We start from the raw sequence: 23,307 nt of genomic DNA, 5'->3' as shown, positions 1-23,307 counted from the left end.
TCATGTGCTAACCTTGATTTGCGAGGCAAATGAAGAGATTGGCGAGGAGATAAAGATTGAATCAGAAAGGTGATTGAGATTTGGAATGGAAAGAGTGAATTAGGGTTCATGAAGAAGAATGTGGGGTTTTGCTTGCGGAAAAGAGAAGATGAACTGAAACCGAATTGGGTCACCGCGTGCAGCAAATTCCTATCCAAAACGTGTATAAGTTTTTTTTTTTTTAATCTATATACTATCTAATAAAAGAGAAATACTTGGAAAAGCTTATTGTGTCCCTACCTAGAATTGCGACACATATCACTTTTTTCGGTTTTTTGGTCATTTTGTCCCTCCAATTTTTTAACCTGTTTTCTTCTGTGGGTGCTCCACGTGTCTTCTTCTGCAGTCTTCTCCCGTCTTGAAACCTGCTTTCATCTCTTCCATCTTCACCGACTTGCTTCCTCCGTTTGGTTTCTTTCTTCTTCATTTTTGTGGTCCGTGTCTTGCATCCTCACTTTCAGTTTTTGCTTTTATTTTCTGTTGAGTTTCTGGCTATTGAGGTTTTCCATTTTGTGGTTTTGTTTTTGTTTCGTTCATACTTGCAGGAGAAAACCCATCTCTTTCTTCTCCAATTTTCTTCAACTTGGTGGTAGTGCAACGTGACCGCGAAGAAGGATCCAGCAGGAAAGTTTTTTTTTTTTGCTTTGTTGTTATGCATGTTTGTTTCCTATTGTTAGTAACACTGATCTTGCCTATTGAATGTTCTTTTCCTATTGAGAAAACTCATCTCTTCCATCTTCAGTTTTCTTCAGCTTGGTGGTTGTGCAACGTGATGATGAAGAAGCATCCAGCAGGCAAGGTTTTTTTTTTTTTTGCTTTGCTGTTATGCATGTTTGCTTCCTTTTGGTAGTAACACTGATCTTGCCTATTGAATGTTCTTTTGCTATTGAATGCTTTTTTCTTTGTTATTTTGTTGGTTTTGTTGCTCCAAGTTAAAGTAGTTTTCGCTGCTCCATGGTTTTGCAACATCACCCGCGAGAAAGTATCCAGACATTGACTCATATTCCTGCACATCAGCAAAGGTTTGTAACTTTCAATCTTCATAGGTACTTGAGATTCAACATTTTTACCCTTAAATCTCAATTTTTTTAAAGCAAGGGTAGAAAATTAATTGTTGCTTTGTTCAGTGGGGCAAAAAAATGAAGTTTAGAACAAACACATGTCTTCTTTGTACTCTTTCTTAATTTTTGTTATTTTTTTGTTTTGATTAATTATTGTTATTATTATTATTAATCTTCATTCCTTTCTCAAGGCCGCACTCTTCCATTCCACCCCTCCCTACAACGTAAACGCCGCAATCATTGGGACTCCATTAGTGTCTCTCAATTCCCTTCCCTTTATCTTTTTGTCATTTGATTCAACAACTTCTCTTGATTTATATCAATTTTTGTCTCTTTTAATTATGGGTCTCACCACCCCAATTCTGTGTTTCTTTCTGATTTTGTATCCATTTTTTTTTGCAATCTGGGAACTTTTTGTGTAACCCAACAATGTTTTTTTTATTGAATTAATGAGAAGGTGTGGGGGTTCGATGTAATTTGGTTACGTGGAAAGTATTGTTTACATGTTTTGTTACAGAGAATTGTTTAATTGTAGAGAGGGAGCAACCATACCTCTAGAAGGTTTAGAAGGGTGCAAGCGAAACACAGAGTAATGAACAGTATCAATGATTATGCAGAATCCCTCTTTCAGGTTTATGATGTCTCTTCTCTATTATTATTATTATTATTTGTCTTTCTTCTCTGCGATTCCGCTTCTTTGTTGTGGCTTTCTTCTGCATCATTTTTGTCTCGAACGTTTGTGGTGGAACACATTTTTTAGTAACACGATTACTGATATTGGTTGTGATATGTGCAATGTTCTTGAAAAAATGATCATTTTTGTTTTTAGGGGTCGAGCTTTATGGATAAGTTTTGTGAATATGAATAACTTTTTAATACTTTGTGTGTTGCTGTTAACTTTGACAATGTATATTAATTTTGAATGATTAGTATATTTACATGGTACAAGGATAAACTGCTGGCTTCAATTTATTTATTATTTAGGGCCTTTTTTTTTTTTGAGAATGCTTCTATGTTTTATCCACTTATACATTGTTTATTTTTTAATGAGTTTCCCTCTATGTTTCTATGATTCCATTGTGATGAGTGGGGAATTGTTGCATATGTGCTCAGAAAATGGTGCAGGACCAAAAAGAGATGAGCTTGATTTTGAGTTTTTGGGGAACAAAACAGGAGAGCCTTATTTGACTGAGACTAATGTATACAAGAATGGGACTGGTGGGCGTGAGATGAGGCACATGCTTTGGTTTGACCCCACAGAGGACTACCACACCTATTCCATACTCTGGAACAACCACCAGGTAGTGTAAGTTCCATATTATCATACTACCAGTTGTTGCTATAACCTGTGTTCTTATCACCCAAATCTCAGAAGAAGAAAAGTGTTGATGTTCTTCAAAACGTGTTTTTGCAAATATCCTTAATGTTGTTGTCGATTTAAAACTTCTCTTCTTAATTGTCAAAAGTAGAATAGAACATGTTTGTCCTAGCACTTCCCAATCTTCAAGTTGCTTCCTGCATTTTTTTGAAATTATTTTTCAATCTTTTAGATTGATCATTCTTGGAGCCAAAAAGAGAATGAATTATGAAAGACAAAAGAAAGTGTAGGAAAACAACTGAGAAGTGTAAGAAGCAATAGCCATAATTTGGATACGCTTATTTGAAGAAGAGGAAAGAAAGAAAAAAAAAATCTATTAAAGGGCTTTAGAGTAAATGTTTTCTCTTTTTTTCTGAAAATAACTATTTTTTAGTAACTCAAGAAATTACTCTAAGATGGCGAGTTTTTGGACTACTAATTCTCTCAAGAACAGACCTTCCGTTTATATCAAAAACAAATTTGTTATTTCCACACATTTTATCAAATATTATCTATGTAGATAAAAAAAATTACCAACATTTCTTTTTCTTTCACTGTAGATTGGTATCTAATTTTTTATTTTTTATTTTTTTTCCAACCTTTAATTTCCATTTTATATGACGTACGTGCTTCTTTTTCTTTTTCTTTCCCTGTAGTTTGGTATCTAATTTTTATTTTTTCCCAACCTTCATTTTCTCTACGAGCATTTTTCGTTATGGCTGAAGAATTTGTGAAGGGCTTTGTTCATGCAACGATTTGATATGGTAAGTTCATTCCTTTTTGTCATTTTTATGGTTTTATCTTTCATGTATTTATTTTATCTATTTGTGAATGTTTCCTTCCACTTTGAAATTTCAAAAAAAAAAGTGAATATTCTTTCTCTTAAGGATAAACAGTGTAAAATGTTTTTTGTTTCCCTATCCATATTTTCCCTTAGCAAATTTCAAGAAAAGACTCATTTTCAATTAATTCTAACTTGGAGGTTCTATTAGGACATCACTGGTCTCCATAAAAAAGTAAGTCAATCTTTTTCTTTCCTCTTGGCTGGTGAGTTTATTCTTTTCTTTTTCTATCTTATTAATATTCTATTTTCTCCCTTTTTTCCCTCATTTGATCCATTATTGACCGCTTAACAATGAAGAACTTATAAGCCAAAAGGAGAAAATTTGGTTTGTCATCGAGATCGAGAATTAAGCTGCATGCATAGTTACTAAGATGGTGGAAGAAGAATTTCTCAAGTAGCAATCTATTCATAGCTCTTGCTTGATGAAAACAGAAAATTAAATTAATTAAAACAATATTCTTCTTTTTTTTTGTGTTTTAATGTTTATTTTTCTAAGATTCTGCATTTTTTTATTCTCACTTTGGGTATCAATTTTTAGGCTTTCACATTCCGGCAAGGATAGGATTCTCGCTTCAATATTCACAAAATTGAAGTTATTGTAGCTCTTCCATCAACCAATGATCGGAAGCTATTTGTTTTTTGTTATTCTTATATGACAAATAAGTCATTGATTCTTACTCAATTTTTGCTTCTCAAGATTATGCATTTTTTTATTCTCACTTTTGTAAAATAAACAACCTATTCTTCGCTTATAGTAATAGCAGATTATATTATTGGTTGGTGAAATGAGTGAGTTGTATAATGTAGCACATGTTGGTTAAGGGAATGATGGATTTTGATTTTTAGAATCAGAATTTTGATTAGTATATGCCCTGTGTAAGGGTGTAAGGGATGAAAAGTATAGTAGATAGTATATAGATTATTTTATACTGAACAAGGTAGGCGAGTAGCAGTATAGAAAATGAAGATGTTGATGTATATCTACATCTATAATAATTTTTTCATTCCTAATGATCTTCATTATATTGTGGGCACGATTTTGATAAATTGTCCTTCTTTATCCTTGCAGGGGATGATATTCATTATATTGTGGTAAACAACCTTTGCTGCTAGCTATGGGATTCACCAGGGAAGAATTAGAATGAGATCATGTTAAAGAGGCATTTGCTTAGTTGATTATAATTGACTAACTGCTATATAATTTTAATTTTTGGAGTTATTTGCTGCTAGCTAGGGGATTTATTAGGGAATAATTGAACATGAACATGTCATTTGAACCTTATGATCAGAATTGAAATATCTTGATTATTTTCTCAATAGAAGCATGATCTAAAATGTGATTGTTATTTTAACTTTATGGTTGAAACACATTTTGCTAGCATCTTATACTACACCTTTGAATAGTTATTCAATAGCCCAAAAGGAATTACAAATCTGTTATAGCAATGAAATTAACACTAAAATTTGATTATACTACAAATTATATATAATCTTATAGCGCTGATAAAAAAAAACTATATAATCTTATAGCAGAATTATTTACTTTGCGGGATTACTTCTCTTTATTTCTATCTTTAAACATGAGTAACCAACAAGTTGATTGGAAATGGATAGAAATGCAACTATTTTCAAACAAGAAAGATGTAATCTGGATTTTATTATAGTTGCTATTAAATCCAAAGCTTGGAATTGGATATCAACTTTCGGGAAAGGACTAGAAATTTCTCTGTATTCATGGCGCTTGGATCCTACACATTACATCAAGTTTCTGTCATAAGGTTATTCATAATAGTAGTCATAAAACATTAATATTTTCAACTTTAACATTATTCCACGCATATGATCCTTTGATTACAAGGAAAATATTCAATGTATACTTTAAAAAACCAATAGATGTATATAAAAATAAATAAATAAAAACATGAAATAAGAGTAAAATAGTGATGAATTTACCATAATGAGTGCTGGTGCCACTGCCACTCATTAAGGTATCAACCTTGGATCTTGAAGAAATGCAGCTCCCAATGAACCTCAACCTAACCCAACACCCAGCCTCGGGCGCACCCCCTTCATCCCCCTTCTTCTTCTTCTTCCTCCCCTTTGATTTACATGCATCCCAAGACTCCACCACCTTGCCATTCTCTAAAAATTATTATTATTATTATTATTATTATTATTATTATTATTATTATTATTATTATTATGTAAGCTCTGTTCTTCTATAGTTTCTTACTTTGTTTTCTAATCAGAAAATAAATAAAAAGGATTAGGGAAGAAAATAAATTGATGCTTTGTTGAGTGGATGTACAACTGGAGGCACCGTATCAGCAAAAGGAAATATTATTATTATTATTATTATTATTATTATTATTTAGTTATAGTTGTTTGTTTCATGTTTTTCCTTATTGTGTCTATAAAATTGAAACTGAAATCATGCAAGATTTTAAATTTTCTAATTTGAATTTGAATTATCATATCATTAAGGTTAATATATAATACTTTAACTGTTATTATTAATTTATTTATTAAATTATTAACATGTAATCAATTAATATTTATTTAATTTATTCAATATTGATGCTAATAGTAATAGTAAACATATTATTCCAATTGATTTTTTTTTAATTATTTTAATTGTTATCCAATCAAATCATCGTAACATACGATGATTCAGCATAAAAAAATTATGACTTTCGTTACATTTATTAGCATATAATAATTGATTACTATATATAACAATTCATTATTTACTAATATACACGTAATTAATTGTTGAATCATTGTATCATATTTTTGTCATTATTACATTTGATTACATTCAACCATCAAGTTTCTTTCTGTGTGCTTTGTTTTATGCATGTTTATTATTATTATTATTATTATTATTATTATTATTATTATTATTATGTAAGTTCTATTCTCCTATAGTTTCTTAGTTTGTTTTCTAATCAGAAAATAAATAAAAAGGATTAGGGAAGAAAATAAATTGATACTTTGTTGAGTGGATGTACAATTGGAGGCGCAGTATTAGCAAAAGGCAATATTAGTATTATTATTATTATTATTTTTATTATTATTATTATTATTATTATTATTATTATTATTATTATTATTATTATTATTTAGTTTGTTTCATGTTTTTCCTTCCTTACTGATCTTTCATGTTTTTTTTCCTTTCTGATTTTCCCGCTCGCAAGGTGATCCATGAAAAAACATCCAGCCGACAAGTTTCTTTCTTTGTGCTTTGTTTTATGCATGTTTATTATTATTATGATTATTATTATTTTGATGGAAGGTTCAAGCTATTTGAGAGGTACTTCAACTTCAAATTTCATGTTATTCTGCTATGGATTTATCTCTTATTTCTTCATTCTTATTAATTCATGTTTCATTTTCTTCTTTACAATTGCAGTCATGTTATTCTCATTTTTGTTTGTTCGTCATTCGCTTTTGTGATCTCTTCTCTCCACCATCAGTAGGAGGTCAGGGCAACCACGGGATTTGAAGATGTTAGAGTTCCTCTCTTTTTTAACTTAAATTTTTTTTAAAAAAAAATTACATGCTCTATTACACTGGCTGCATATTGATCTGCAATTGCCTAATTTCTGTTTGTTGTAAACATTTATATTATAAATGTTAAAATTTTTTTTATTATTTGTTCAATTCTTGGGTTTTGAAATAGGTAGCGGCAATTCCTAGAGAGAGAAAGAGCCAAGAAGATAACAAGCTCGGCTAAAAAGAATATTTATATTATTATTGTTATTATTATTATTATTATTATTATTATTATTATTATTATGTAGACTTTGTTCTTCTATAATTTCTTAGTTTATTTGATATACAATTGAGGTTAATTTCATTGTCACTGCCTTGAATTTTGGTCATTTTATTGCTCGGTACACAACAAAAAAATGACAACATTCTTCAAATATGTTGTGAGGTAATGTTACCACAAGATTCTTCAAACAATAAAAAATATAGGTACAAACAACCAAACTATACCAAGGCTAATTGTACTCTTTTTTTGTGTATCTATGGCTAGCGAATATAAATTATAAGAAATTGAAAGAAAAAATAGATCATGGCTCCACTTGGTGTCTCAGTTTCCAAATATGCTTGAAGTGTTGACCTTTCCTTTCATCTTCTCCTTGACCTCCTTAATCTACAAATAATTGCACTCGTGTCAAGGCAAATCCAGTATTTTATCTTTGGTTGAGGGTTATCAGGAACTCTACAATGCATCAACGTTAGAAACTTCAAGAAAATTTTAAAAATGTAGATTTAGGTCTAATTTAGCTTTAAAATATCAGTTTGTAAATTAAGATTTATCTTTTACTTATATATTTTATTTTAATAATATTTGGTTTTATTCTTAGGAGGAGGAAAATAGACCAAGTGACATGTATTCTCACCCACCAAAATTTGTCTCTCTCTCCCTCCTCTGATTATACATTAATTTGAATTTAGCAATTTTTCTATTGAGACGATAAAATATATTAGCAATTTTTCTGTTGAGATGATAAAATATAGAAAAATAATGTGTGGAGGGGCCGTAAATACCAGGTCCCATGCTCTCGCTGTTTGGATTAATGGAAGCGTGCCCCCAATTTCCCTTTCCTCTATGTTCTCCAAGTATAATGTATCCTGCATTAAATTTGATGATGATGATTGATAAAGTTTGAATGAATATTAGGTGAAGGGGAAGAAGATTTTAAAATCCTTTTCAAAATGAATATTAAAATGGATGTAAGTCTACATATTTTAATGTGGTTTATGTCATTGGTAAGATGGTTTATTGCCTCTAGCTAGATTTGGATGAAGTAGTTTATATATATTAAGAAACTGAAAAGAGATCATTTTTATTCGAGACTTTTCTGTTAAAAAGGAATACTCAGAATAGATAAGTGAATTATTATTATTATTATTATTATGAAAGATGTAGTGGTACAGTAATTGATTAGATTTGACTTTAGCATATTTTTCTTCTGCACTTACCGAGGAGACTGCAACAACTTTGGAAGGCAAGTTTAGCTTCTTAGGGAAGTTTCTCACAAATGAATACACTTCATCTCTTTCTTTGCACTACTTCTCCAAGACCAAACCTTTTTCTCCTACTCCACTTCTTTTTCATTGTTGTTTCGTCTCTCTCTCTCTGCACTAAAACATGATTAGCAAGTTCTTTTTCTACTCGACTTTTTCTTTCAAAATGGTTTTACATCAATTTTTTTTAAAAAGGAAATTTCAAGACATGTTTGATTGTGTTTTTGTTTTTTTAATCTATTTTATACAATAATTTTAAAAATAGAGATGTTTTGATTTTTTTTTTTAGTTTTTTAGTCACCATAACATTGCATTAGTATAAAATATTAATCAATTTTATTAATGACTAATTTTTATAAAGACATATATTTATTACTACTAAATAAGTTATTTATACTAATACAACTTAGTTTTATTTATTAATATTATCTTATTTATATATACTAATAATATTAACTATTAAATACTAAAAAACAATAAATATATAATAATACTAAAATAAATATAATATTATAAAAAAATAACTTATAATTGTAATACTATATCTTTTCCTAAAATAAATACTATAAATAATAACTTTGTTTTACATCCATTTTTTGGTGACTCCCTGATTGACAGATTTCTAACTCCCCATTTAATTTCACTTAATTCCCTTGTTACCTCTACCATATGTCTCGCTGTCCCGGCTTCTCCAATCATGTCGATCTGGATGTGCAACACACTTCATCCCATGTCCGAAAATCCATTTTTTTTTGTATTATCGTTTACTTATTCCTTCTTCAGAAGCGTGTTCTTCCTTCTCCAAAACCAAAACGAAACTTCTCTCTCTAAATAGCGCAATTTCAACTTTTTCTCTCATCGCTTTGTCGGAATCTCGCCACCTCCGTCGCCGGAAAGGTGAGGCTCGGAGCTCGCAAGTCGTGACGTCGTCCTCAGGAGAACCTAATGCAGCCTTTCAAACAAATAATCACACAACCATCAGAATCACAAAAACAAAAATGTTCATGCACAACATGTACATCATATAAAATGAAATTTAATAATAATAATAATTATTATTATTATCATTATAATAATAATAATTATAATTATTATCATTATAATAATAATAATTATAATAATAAAAATAATAATGATAATAATAATAACAACAACAACAATAAAATATAGAATCCTAATCCAGCTTCTTACAACAAACTATCTAACAAAAGAGATGTACCTGTTGTGCCCATACCTGAAATGATGTATTATTATTATTATTATTATTAACAATTATTGGAACCTCCAAAAGCATGCTGCTATTTATACTGTTTATATCATACTGCAATTTTTACATTTTAAATCATAAAATTTATTGTTGTTGCAGGAAGCTGGATTAAGATTTTATTTAATTTTATTGTTGTTGTTGTTGTTATTATTACTACTACTACTACTATTATTATTATTATTATTATTTTTTATGTTGTAATGCCGGGAATGAACATTGAGATATTTTTCTTTGAGGTTCCTGGTGTGTGTCATTCTCTAATTGGTGGATTTCAATTTCCTATTTAATTTTGCTTAATAATCTGGCTCAAATCCTGAATCTTCTCTTCTTCCATTTATCTCTTTTTCTTCCTCATTACTCTCTCTTTTCATTAATCTTTTCTTTCTTCGACTTTCATCCATCTACTGTTTTCGTTATTTTGACATTTTAATTATGTTTTCATAAATAAATAGGCACGGTTGTTATTCCCAACAAGTGTGTTGCATCTTTGGCGGACACAATGGAGCAAGAGAATCACAATATCAAATGAGTGAGTTTGCTTTGAAAATTGGAATGTGTTATGTGTGTTGGATTTTTTGTTTTTGATAGAGTTCTCTTCTGATCTTCATTCTATTTTTTGCGATTTTGATTACGATTCTTTTACTTTTTTTAGTTTGCTTTTTTGTGGTTTGATTTTTGGGACAGTCTATAGTAACAACGGCGGTGCTGAAGGTGATGGTGCTTTGCTCATGCAAGGGTTGCAACAATATGATTCATAGGGTGAAGAATAAAGTCCCAAAGTGCATCCTTTTTTTAAGGAACTCAAAGCCTACATAATGATGATGATGATGATAATAATAATAATAATATATGAATGTTAGTCTTTTTGCTTTTTTTACAATACCTTTCTTTTAATTCTTTCATCGAAAATCATTTAGCGAAACTACCCGTGCGTATGCACGGGTTACCAACTAGTATATTATAAATTTATAATCTTATGTTTTTATTACATTATTTAAAATTTATTTTATACTATAAGGATTTAATGATAGTATTATATATATATTAAAACATTTTTGTTATTTATTATAATAATATATTTTTATTTATATTTAACTTTATTTAATCAAGTGGGTAATTTTTTTAAAGAATTAAATTATATGGTAAATAAACGTAATTAAATAAAATGATAATATTTTTTTTAAATATTTATATATGTAATTTATTGACTATTTTTTTATCTATATTACAATAAATAATATGAATATTTTAATATAGATAAAAAATTATCACTAAATCACAAGTATTATTTTAAAAGATAAATATAATATATAAAATAAAAAAAATTATATAAATATACATATTCTAATTGTCTTTCTCATTCTAAAAATCATAGTTCTTTATTTTTAAGAAAATGTTGGTAAACTTTCTATTCTAATTAACGCTTGAAATTTATACATTGGTCAAAAGGACTAGTTCGTGCACCTAATTTTAAAAAAACACTTCAATTTGAAAATAAATATATTTTTTACTCTTAAAATACGTCAAATACACTCAATTATATTTTTAAGAAAAAGTCTTAATAAATCTCTAATAAATACTCAATTACAAAAGTTTTAACACAATCAAATAAATTTTTAACATAAATGAAAAGAAATTTTGGATTAGACTTTTAGGATTAATTGGGTTTGGGTTGGCCTTGATTAGTGGTTGTGGGTTTGCGGACCAACCCACAAACTCCATGGTCGAAACCTATACAGCTTGCGGATTATCTGGGACAGACCCAAAATCCTGCATAACCATGAATTTTTAAAAACAATTGGTCTATAGTCCATGCGGACCATGAACCCTGCAGTTCAATCCATGGACTTGAGTCCGCTTATCCATCCATAATTATAATCAACTACTCAAATAGTAAAATATAAAATATAGGAGACTCAAATAGTAAATTAAAAAATAGGATGACCGGTTTGGTGAAATAAAAAAAATAGGGACACAAATTTTACAATTAAGCCTTAGATTAAAGTAAATTTGATAGGTTGGTAATCCAAAATTCAATTTTTGAGCACGCTTAAATGAGATAGCTTGGTAATCACACATTAATTTGGTTAAATGTAATAACCACTACCGCTTTATCAAGCAGGATTAAAGTTCAATTTTTTTAGGTGATTCTTCAAATTGAATGAAATTGATTGGTTAATTTATTATTATTTTTATTGATTTGATATTTGCAAGCCGTCACCCAGAAACTTAATTCATTCCTATGAATCTACATAGTATGAGATAACTTTTATATTTATATCAAACCTAAATTGAACCAATCAATTTTGTAATAATTGAACTTATTGACTCATTAATTTGTATTAAATTATTATTATTATTATTATAATATATATTTTTAAATTTTTTTAAAAATAAATACTATTGATTACATAAACTTATCAACCTGAAGTAAGCATCAATGCATCCTTAATCTTCATAATCAAAGTAACAAGAATTTTATTGATTGAAATCACTTCAGATGAGATTATAAAAATATTTTGAATCTATGTACAAAAAGTAAACATCTTAATGTCTCATTGATTTTGGTAGAAAAAAATATTTGAGACTCATATGCACTATACTTATTGAAACTCCTTTTGGTATGCTTAATTTGTCATCTTTCATGGATAGATACATAAAAGTCACAGTGAGATGTGACAACTCACAAAATATTCTTTTTAATAAAAAATCTAACAAAAAATAATTGTGTTTGATTCATTTAATAAAAATCTTAATTTATAAAAAAAATTATTTGAAAAAAATAGACAAAGTTTAATATTTTGACCGATTGACCCAACCTAAATCAAATCATTCACACATATATTAATTTGAATTTTATTTTATTTTTTATTTAAATTTAATTGGATTGAATCATAACTTCTTATTAAATCCAAATCAAACTGATATACTTGCAACCTTAATTTGTTACACAATTCACGTTAATTTTGGCCTTATAATTTTGAGTCTAGTTACGGTCTATTGTGAGTGATTTTATTTCTACAGTTAATTATTTAAATTGGAGATTGAAAAATAAAGAAAACATTAAATTATTCCGAAGGATTTTTAATATACCTTGTAATGTAATCACGAAGGAAATCAATAAATATTTTCATAGGTCAATTTTAAAAATATCTCAATGTAAATATAATAATTATAAGGTATAACTAAAAATTATCCGAAATGTAATAAATATAACACGTTGGTAGGCACCATTTTAATATAGTAAAAATTTTAACATATTATTAATCTATAAACTTTTGAAATCAATTTGAATCTAATTTTGAGTTTATAATATATTGTTTTGATTAATAAAATATTAAATTAATTTTCATATAAGCACAAAATTTTCAGCGCATAAAAAAAGCATAAAAATTTCCCCCCTAAAACTTTAAGGGATAATTAGGTAATTTCAAATGCATAAAAAAGTAACAAAAATCTAAAATTTAAAATATAATTAAATGATTGATTAGAATCATCATTAATTGTTAATCTAATCTAATCTTATATATAGAATAATATTTTAAAATATCTAATCAGAAATAATATTACGTTATAATAGGACAATTTGAAATTACACGCATGCCATAATTACTCATGCCTACCATGTACATTCAATTTCAAATATTCGGATGAAGTACTCTCTCTCTTTGAAATATGTCTTCAATCAGGTTTCTCTCTTCTCCCAAATAACTCTTCTTTTTTTTTTTTCAAAAAAATTTAACATAACAATCCTTCTTCTAAAATGCTAACAAGGAAATGATTTAGAGTCTTCTCCGACCTTTTTTTCTTATATATTCCCTGTGGAGTCTTCTTAACTTTACTATTTTAATTATTAAAAAATTTATAAATGCATTCTTAATTTTTTTTAAATATGATTTTTGAAAGTGATAATAGTTGGGATTAAATAATAAATTCATATTTCCTAATTTTAATTAATTACAAATTAATATAAATGAATTCTTAAAATTACAAATTTGTTTTTATATTATTACATACAAATTAAAAAAATTACTGTACCTTAGAGTAAGAAGTTAATCATTTGCATCACACGGCCCAACCTACTAATTTGTAACTTATTTGGATTTAATTTTTTTTATTAATGTTATATTGTCATAATTGAATTAAATTCCTAAAAATTCACGAAGTCTAATACAACATTGTAGTTATATGTACAAAAAAAATGGTAGCTATGGCAGATTAATATAAATTATAATTAATTTAATTGGGTTTATGTGTGCAAATACATTTGATCTTGTGTATTTGAAAAATTGGTTGGAGATCATTAGTAGATTCTCCTTTCTCAATCATATTTTATTTTCTTTCATTTAAATCACTCGAATCCAAACCTCCTTAAATAAGGAAATTGATTTTATTACCACTCTATTTGAATTTAAATGTCAATGTTTATTCTAACTTAATTACTATTTCAATTTCAATTATTTTTCTTTTCTTTTTTACTTAAATTATTTATGTATTATAATTTGTCATACAATTATATATATATATATATATATATATATATATATATATATATATATATATATATATAATTTTGACATTTATAAAATATTTTTTCTATGCATTTTTTTATCAAAAAATATATTAATTTTTGTTAGTAGAGACATCAAAATCCTGCAACTTTTGTCATCTTTCATCTTCCCTTAACCATCAAATCACCTTATATCTCCTTCTATATTTTATATATATTACTCCGAATTTTTTCTTTAGAAATTATAAATATCCCTCCCCTATACCTTCGCATAGTGAAGAGCATATGGGCAATGGGGTATCAAGTTTTTTTACTCCGAATTTCTTCTTTAGAAATTATAAATATTCTACTCAAGTAATCCTATATTCCTATTATATTCCTATAGTTTTTAATATGGATTCATGATTCCTTAAAATACTTAAATTGTTTTAAAACCATTATCATATATCAAATTATTTTTTTCACTAAACTACACAAATAATTACTTATATATTGTTAGATACAAATTTAAAAAAATTACTCTGCCTCTCACCAAAATATTCACTAGTGCATCGCATGGTACAAGGCACTAGTTTGTTTGTAAAAAAATTATTAAATAATTAACAATAATCTTATATCAATATATATTATTTATGTTTATTATAAAATTTAATTATACAATAATATATATATATATATATATATATATATATATATATATATTAGGTTAGAAATCATAAATGTCTTTAAGAGAACTAATCTCATTTATCATGCCTGATTTTCGTTGATTCAATTTTTTTTTACATACAATAAAAATTAAACATAAATTTTCCTTCTAAATAAATTATTTTATATACTTAAAAGTATTTATTAAGAAAATAAATAATAAAGAATACTAACTTTCGAAAATTAAACACTTTTCATCTAATTAAAGATTATTACATAATTTGAAATTATTAACTTTAATAATTCCGTAAAAAAGAGGTTTTATAATAATTATTTTATTATTTTAAATCATTTAACATCATTTCTAATCCAGTCTAGTCTAATGTAATCTAATCTATCCAATTTCTTGTTAAAGAAAGGTATAATTTTTTTTGTCCTTTGATTTATTTTAAAAGTTCAATTATTTTTAAGAAAACTTGTTTTTCTTTTCGTTTTAAAAGACCCAAAATTGCATTTATTTTTTTTGCTGATAAACAAAAGAAAATGGTCCACATTCCGCAATGTCACAACCAGTATAAAACGAGAAAGGAAGAATCGATAGGAAAAACAAAGGAGAGAGAGAGTAAAAACAGAAAAAAAAGAATCAAATCCAATCCAGCACAGATATTTGTTTGGGAACACACAAGCAAAGCTAAAGCTGCTCAGTTTCTCTCGCAGCTTCGACATGGCAGAATCACGTGCTCCACTCTAGGGTTTCGCTCTCCAAGCTCTCTTTCTCACCCACTCGTGAGTCTTCTCCCAACCCTACCATGCTTCTGCCCTTCCATGTCTTTTTTAGGGTTTAACATGTTTCCTGTGATTTTAATTTGAGTCGTTGTTTTTCAACCTAATTTGTGTTATTTTTCGTTTGTTTTCGAGCCTGTGTGCTTGAATTTGAATGTGATGCATACTCGTTCTTGTTGCTTTTCCCTTTTTTACCATACGTTAGGATTGATATGTCGTTTAGGCGGAAAACTAACGAGTGTCTGTTGTGACTACCTGCAAGAAAAACAGACATTGAAGCTAGAAAATAGAATTTTAGCCTTTATTTACTATGAAGTGTGATACAAGCTGGATAAAGAACTAGTGCAAGACAGGGAAAATAACACTCAGAAAGAGAAAATTTACAGAGAACACTAATAATAACCACCCCTTTTTCTAACTCTTACATTACTGTTAATCACTCTTTCTGTCTTGGTCTAACTGCCTCATGCTGTTACTTCCGCGCCAGCCACTACTGCCTCTATCGTTGTATCGCTGTGATGCAATATGACAGTATCCTAGGTTAGGTAGTGACTGAAGATTTTAAGAACAGGAAATAAAAATCTGTGTGCTATTTTTAGAGGTTATTGGGATTTGGGATTTTAGTACCTTTGTGAATGCTGCTGGTAGTGGATGATAGCTTGCAACTAGCAAGCTTGAGTCATCCTTAAGTTCAACTTTGCGAGGCTGATAATAGTTGTATTGATTTAGTGGTTCCAGTTTTCAAAATTAAGTTGAAGGTTTATAATTTGTAGTTTCTAAAGTAAGCATTAGAAATTAGAAAAAACTGTCTTGATCTGTTTTAATCCCAGTTGTTGTAGTTGAATAAATTGGTTAAACTATTGTATTCCATGATATGTCTTTGCAGTTCCCATTTTTGCATTTAGGTGATAAAAAATTTATTCATTTGAGTTGCACAGCTTTACCAGTACCAACAGTCCAACACCATCAGGCCCTACTAACCTGGAAGCTGTGCATTTGTTCTTTTTATTATTGTTGTTGGAGACAAGTGATTTGGTTATCTCCATTTTTTGGTTAGTTCGGCAATGTGGGAATCTGAGAATTAGGGATTGAGAAACTTTTTATGATAGTTTTGGTTTGCCTGTTATGTTTCCTAAAGACAAATGATACTATTTAACCAATCAAATAGGAGCCTTGCTAAAGTATATTTCATTTACAATATCTCTATATGCCCCATCTAGTTCCTTTTGGACTATGGTGGTGTAAATTCTATTCTGATTGAATCGCCCAATTAGACCAAGGGTTTTATTTACGCTTTACAGCATAATTTGTGTCAGTACAATGCAAAGTTGTAAACTAATTTTATTTTATTTTTTTGGTTTTGCTTAGTTCTTTACCATGGTTACTGATGGAACCAAAAAGCCTCAAGTTTCAGTACCTACACCACCACCACCACCTCGAAAAATCAATGTGCAGAAATATGCTGAATCCCGTGCTCTTGAACTCCAGAGTCTTCAATCTATCATAGAAAATAGAGTAAACAGTGATTATAGGTCTCAAAGGAACAAGAGAAGAAGGACAACTGCGTTTGATAACCAAATTGCAAGAAAAGGGTGCAGAAGAAAGAGGCAGAAACTGGGAATAATTGATAAAGCCCTTGCCGAATCAGGTTTGGAGGAGAATCACCTAAAGAAGCTTCCTCGGTGTGTTCGTCGGAGATATGAACTAAAGAAAAACCCAGAGAATGGTTTTTGCACTTCTGGGGATGGAACCAAGAGGCTGAGAACTCATGTGTGGCATGCAAAGCGGTTTGCTATGACCAAGCTTTGGGGTTACCACCTTCCTTTGTGTCTTCAAGGAAGGTAGGTCTTTTTGGGTTAAATTAAAAGCTTATGAAAGAGTCTATGGGGGAACTTGAAGCTAATTAATTTCATGGTGTAGGGTTGTTTGATACTTTGATTTTGTTGGGATGTTTTTGAATTGGATTATGGAAACTTGATGCAACAAGATTGTGAGTGTTTTAACATTCCCTTGGAAACACTAACAAGGATTGTGCATGTGCTTACGCAGGGGTAAAGGTTCGAGGGCGCTCTTGAAAAGGCTCAAACAAGGGGTGCTTGTACATGATGCAAGCTATTATACTGCCGTCCAATTGGAGGGTCCAGAGGTAGTTTATTTTAGTTTTAGTTTTAGCTTTTTTGTTGGAATTTTCTTCTTTTTCATTGTTATACATCTGAGTCTAAAAGACATACTAAACTGATGTTCTGATTCAAACATATTGAAATGCATGCATCAAATAATTATTGTGGGCTGAGATGGTTTAATTTTATTAGTTTTATTTAAGGCTCTCTTGTATACAGGATTCATTAATGTCAGTATTAAGAATGGTGCTGGAACCCTATCCAGCAACAACACCACATCCTGGAAATCATGATGACTCTGTTCTTTACAGTGTAACCTATGGAAAAGCAATGGTAGGTGACCTGTTGCTGACTCCAGTAACTGCTTGGTTGGTTTGATTAAACTAAACTAATTTTTCTTTCTTGACAGCTGCATCAATGTGGAGCACCGGTTTCTCAGCCAATTGCTCCTGTAACCTACATGTGGCAACCAAGTTCCCAACAAAATATGAGTACAGAGCTAGATGGAAGAAATCATTGTACTTCTTTTGGACAACATGACATTGGTAATGATTCAAACAAACATGGTGTGGAGTTAAGTGAAAAATCAGGCAAAATGAAGCACGGTTCTTCATTTAGATGCCTATGGGTGTGGATACATGCTTCTGCCTTTGAAGAAGGATACGATAATCTAAAAATTGCCTGCCAGAAAGAGGTTCACTTTCTTCTTTAGCTTCTTCTATGGACCTTTGTATTGTATTTTTTTTTTTGTAGTTTGGGTTATAAACCCAAAATCAGAGTCTGAAAGATTAGATAGAAAGGACTGAGAAATCATATTTGTGTCAATAACAGAAGTACAAACAAGTGGATTCTCCTTCCGAATGAAGCTAATGTTCTTTTCCTAAATGCCAAGTGACAATGCCGAACGAGTGATCTTATACTTCCTTTCTACTATTTAAGCTAGACACCAGACTAATTCAGTAACTAAACTACTGTTAAACCAACCCTAACTGATTATACATCTACTCTAACTACTTTGGCTTATTTTTGTTTATTTTTCTGTCGTGTCCTTCATGAGTCTATCAATATGTTACTATGTGTACTTGATAAACATAAAAACAAGGAAAAATTTGTGAAACCAATTCTCCCATAGGTTAATGTTACAAGTAATCTCACTTTACTGTTGCATTCTCTTTCATTGTCCATTTGAAAGGCTTTCATGTCAGTGTCATATTTCATTACAACAATGAGCATGGTGGATGGTGGGACCTAATATGGATTTATATCTGAGCTGACAGTGTAAAGATTCAGATGATCATAGGTCCATCTGTCTCACTTGCTTGTCACTATTTCTTTAAAGATGTAACTTAATATGAAATGTTTTTTGTCTGAAATCACAATTAATATTAATCCTGCTAGACAACTGCTTAAATGTTAAAGTTGAGAAAATGTTATTTTTCAGATAAAAAATTCTTGTCAGATGAATCATCACTAATTTGGTTGGTGTTGCTTGGCCAAGGTTTTAATTTCCCTGCTGAAGTTGAAGAATAGAACTGTAAACTATATATAAACTCACTCACAATATATGCTTTGTTTTATTAAGATGGAGAAGGGGGGCATCTCAATTAATTGCTTTTCCCTTGAGGGTCAACTTGCAAAATTAGAATTAATTGGATTAGGGACATTTCAACTTCTTCAAAAAGTATTGCATGGTGTTGGAAGGTTTGTTATTTAAATTAGACAAAACATTTCCGTCTTTTTTTTAAACATTAATGATCTGAAATGGCTTATTTTTCTTCATGACATTACAGTATTTCAGAGAATTATTGGCAATTGAAGAAACATGTGCCTATCGAAGAAGAGTCTGTTTCTCAGATCAGAAATTCATCCATACTGAGAAATGAGGATTATTTTTCTTCATGTGCTATGCTATCTCTTAATGTCAAGGATCCTCGAGAATTGCCATGGAAGAAGACTGTTGTTCCAGTGGAGTCCATTTCAACTAAGACTCCGAGTGATGCCCAAGAAAAGAAATACAAAGAGCTTGCTGAGTTGGGAGGAATATTGGAAGAGAATAGAGATTTATCTTCATTATCAAGGTCTAAACTTGTAGACAGCCAGTTTGATATTGACGATCTATGGTATGCTACCACCAGAGGGTTGAGGCCTCCAGTGGAAGACAGTGTCCTTTCCAAGGAGAAACACCATGAACGTATGGTTAATTTCTGCCTTGATGATATAGATTCTGGAGAGGCCAACTCTTCAACTAAGGTGCAGTGCTCGAGATCTTGCCCTATTCTTCTTTTAAAAAATGATATGAAGGAATTGATTATAGGGTAACTTCTTTAATCTATTTTTCCTTTTAATTTGTTTGAAATTACTGTTTTTGTTTATGAACTCTATCTAGTAGTATTGCTTGGCTTGTATTCTTGAAAACAAATGATAGGTATTTGTGATCTCCTGCTTAAGATATACTAGAACAATAATAATCATAATTTATGTTTTAATTCCCTGCTTAGATTGAACATGATTCCTTGCAATGCATGAAGCCATGAAGTATTTATGTCAAAACCTTCCTTATTATGTACTGTCTGATAAATGCTTCTGTGATTGTCTTCTAGATGGTCTGTTATACTTCCCTTAAGTTGGGTCAAAGCCTTCTGGATTCCGCTCATCTCTAATGGGGCACATGCAATAGGTTTGCAAGAGAAGCACTGGATTTCATGTGAAGTAAGTATTTGCACCCTCTACTGCATAAAAATGCATTTTTTCTGCTATCTTATGTAACTAATAAATCTTGCACAAAACCCTTTTTCTGTTTATCTAGATGGGGCTACCATTTTTCCCTTCAGATTCCCCAGATTGTAAGGCATACTCTTGCTTAATGGAAGCTAAAGCTGCTGCATTTAATAAAAAAGAAGAACTCCGTCCTCCTGTGATAAGGCATTTAAGAGTTCCCATACTGCCTCCATGGGGTATTGTTCGCATTACTTTTGACAAAGTGATTAATGCAATGGAGACTCATGATCTATCAACTAGGGAAGATTTGACCAATGCTAATTCATTACCAAACCCTTGCCATGGAAACTTTGAAATTTTTAATTCTGACTCCGGGAGTAATTCGTTTGATGGAACTGTAGTGAGGACAGGTTGTATGCTGACTACTTTCCTCAATGAAACCAAAACTGGTCAATTGTTATTGTTTCCTTATGCAGCAGATGGAAAGGCTAGAATCTCTAAGTTTATTAATGGTGAACTAAAGCTTGATCCAAGGCATAGAAGCTCTGACATTTATGACCATAAGCTATGTTTTGTAAGAGTTCATCTTCGTCCCTTCAAGGAAGGATGTTTTGAAGAGGGTGCAGTTATTTGTGCACCATATCCTTCTGACATATCTTTATGGACTTCAAGGTAATTAACATTGAAATTACAAATTCCTTTTCTTAATAATATTAATTTCCTCTCTTGGTTGGATATGGTTCATTATTCTCATCAACTTTGTTGTTGATTTGGATTTTGGCCAACACCTATGTTTCGTCCGGGTACAGGGTAATAGAATATGATGTGTAACTATTTTTTCTGTAAAAGTTATTCTTTTGTGAATTTCTCAATTAAATGTAGGCTAGAATGTGGGGAAGGATAGCAACTAGCAAAACAGCAAAGATTCTTCTACTGTTGCTTGAAGTAGACATTAAATTTAAAAACTATAATGCAGAATAATATCAATATCTTAAATATAATTATATATGTTGTCATTGCAGTTGTGAGAAAAGAGAAGAGGGACTTCAAATGTCTCAATCTGCTATGCGATTATACTTCAAAGAACATTCCTCTGGTAAATGGGGAATGCAGATACCAGATGATTCAATTGCTAGCAAGTCTCAGCGGTGGCCTATTGGCTTTGTCACAACAGCTTCTGTTCAAGGAAGGTTGTGAAATCTTATCCATTTTTTACTTTAATATATAATATAAATGTCTCATTGTGGAGAATCTTACCAAGTGCAATGACATTGCAGCAAGAGTCTAGTAGCAGAGGGCTTTTGTGAGGCTGTTTTACTATCTCATTTGAGAGAGGAACAGTGGAAGGAGATGCCTATGAAGAAGAGGAGGGAAATATACGTACTTGTTAGGAATTTAGGATCTACAGCATATAGACTTGCTCTTGCCTCTATTGTTCTTGAAAATCAAGAAAATGACATTGATTTCTTGTAAAGCAGTTTTATGCTGGACCAAGCCTAAGCAACTTACATTGCTACAGAGTCAAATAGGCAAAATTTTCCTACAAGAAAAATGAGGAAAGCGTCGGGAAAGAAGAAAATACATTACTCATTCATGTATAACAATTCACCATTCAGCTCTTTAACTTATTCGTTAATTTTTGTAAATGTTACTAATGTTGTTATGTTAGTTTTGTTGCTCTAATGTTAGATGACATGCAAATTTTGAGAGGCTCATGGCTGTGGTGTAATTAGCAGATTGAGACATTTGAAGTCTTTGGTTCAAATATTGATACACAAACCCACAATTATTTAGGAGACAATATGACTAGAGTAAAGAGGTCTTTGGTTCAAATATTGATACACAAACCCACAATTATTGAAAGAGGACTTGAGCCAAGTACTTTCTCGATTGCTTATATATTGCACCACACACTTATGCATTTGAGAATGATATTCTTAATATCTACATTACATTGGGTAAAAGTATAAAAATATATTAAGATTTACATCAAATGAGTGGAAATTTGACAATCATATATATAAGTTGTTATAAACTTTCACAATAATATAGACTTCATACAATCATCATAAAAACAAGACTTCACACCATAGATTCTTTAATTTTAAAATATATTTAATTAGTTGTACTAAAACTTCTACTTAATTATTTATACTGAAGAGTATGTTTTATACTAACAAATACCATTTTTGTACAAATTTTACTTTTATTTTCCCTCGATTTTCCAAATTGTCGAATGCAATTTTCCTTACTTGAGTAATATTCATATGTATCATAAAAACTCATTAAGACTCCTTTTTTTTTAAAATTCTTTTTTTATTATACCATATCAAATATCATATTGTATCCACTTTTCTCTCTTTATTAAAATGCCAATTTTTTTATTTGTAAGAATAGAAAATAAGTATTTGAAGATTTACAACAACTCACATATTCTACTCAACCAACTGAACTAGTTTCATCCGTTGAAATGTCAACCAATGAGTTCGATATGAAAACTAACGGAGCACATAACTCTTGCTTACAAAATTTGGTGGCATGAATAAATTTAACCAACTAACACGATTTCCAACATACATAAAATAACGAAGTTATAGAAGGTAAAACACAATTCCAATTTTATAATACTCCTTCGGTCTCATTATAATTGTCGTATAAGATTAATAACTAAATTACGGAAGATAAAGCACAATTCCAACACAAATTTTGTAGTCCATCATTTTAGTTTATCAATGTAACATTAATTATTTCTTTTGTTCATATCACTTAATAATATTTATGATGGACTACAAAATCTATAAATGAATTAATGAGGAATTACAAAATTTATAAGGTTAATTTTGTAAAATTGCTACTCTCTTTCATCTATTTATTACTCTTTTTTTTTATCTATGTAAAACAACCTAGGACAACAATTATTTTG

The 23,307-nt window shown here is 29.9% G+C and overlaps 1 protein-coding gene and 1 long non-coding RNA gene across 2 annotated transcripts in view; one reads left to right on the top strand and one right to left on the bottom strand.

Moving 5' to 3' along the window:
- Positions 1-184, bottom strand: part of LOC121173577 (uncharacterized) — a 31,156-nt gene extending 30,972 nt beyond the window's left edge. The window contains exon 1 of the long non-coding RNA XR_005888664.1: positions 13-184. This is a non-coding gene — a long non-coding RNA (uncharacterized lncRNA). The remainder of the gene's footprint in view (positions 1-12) is intronic.
- A 15,158-nt stretch (positions 185-15,342) lies between these two features.
- LOC100788705 (uncharacterized) lies at positions 15,343-22,185 on the top strand. Its single transcript, XM_003545677.5, has 11 exons — positions 15,343-15,549; positions 16,915-17,387; positions 17,596-17,692; positions 17,886-17,999; positions 18,076-18,360; positions 19,249-19,367; positions 19,457-19,981; positions 20,267-20,375; positions 20,473-21,056; positions 21,407-21,574; positions 21,662-22,185. Exons 2-11 carry the CDS (start codon positions 16,924-16,926, stop codon positions 21,855-21,857), a joined length of 2,661 nt encoding a protein of 886 aa, XP_003545725.1. The 5' UTR covers positions 15,343-15,549; positions 16,915-16,923; the 3' UTR covers positions 21,858-22,185.
- Positions 22,186-23,307: the final 1,122 nt, after the last annotated feature.

The sequence above is a fragment of the Glycine max genome, chromosome 15 (assembly GCF_000004515.6).
Source record: "Glycine max cultivar Williams 82 chromosome 15, Glycine_max_v4.0, whole genome shotgun sequence".
Taxonomy (NCBI): domain Eukaryota; kingdom Viridiplantae; phylum Streptophyta; class Magnoliopsida; order Fabales; family Fabaceae; genus Glycine; species Glycine max.
This window is presented reverse-complemented; position numbering and strand designations above follow the sequence as displayed.

Coding starts and splice junctions, on each gene's coding strand:
- LOC100788705 (XM_003545677.5), top strand. CDS start 16,924: ATGGTTACTGATGGAACCAAAAAGCCTCAAGTTTCAGTACCTACACCA. Junction 18,361..19,248: donor AAATTGCCTGCCAGAAAGAG/GTTCACTTTCTT, acceptor TGTTTTATTAAG/ATGGAGAAGGGGGGCATCTC. Junction 19,982..20,266: donor ATGAAGGAATTGATTATAGG/GTAACTTCTTTA, acceptor ATTGTCTTCTAG/ATGGTCTGTTATACTTCCCT.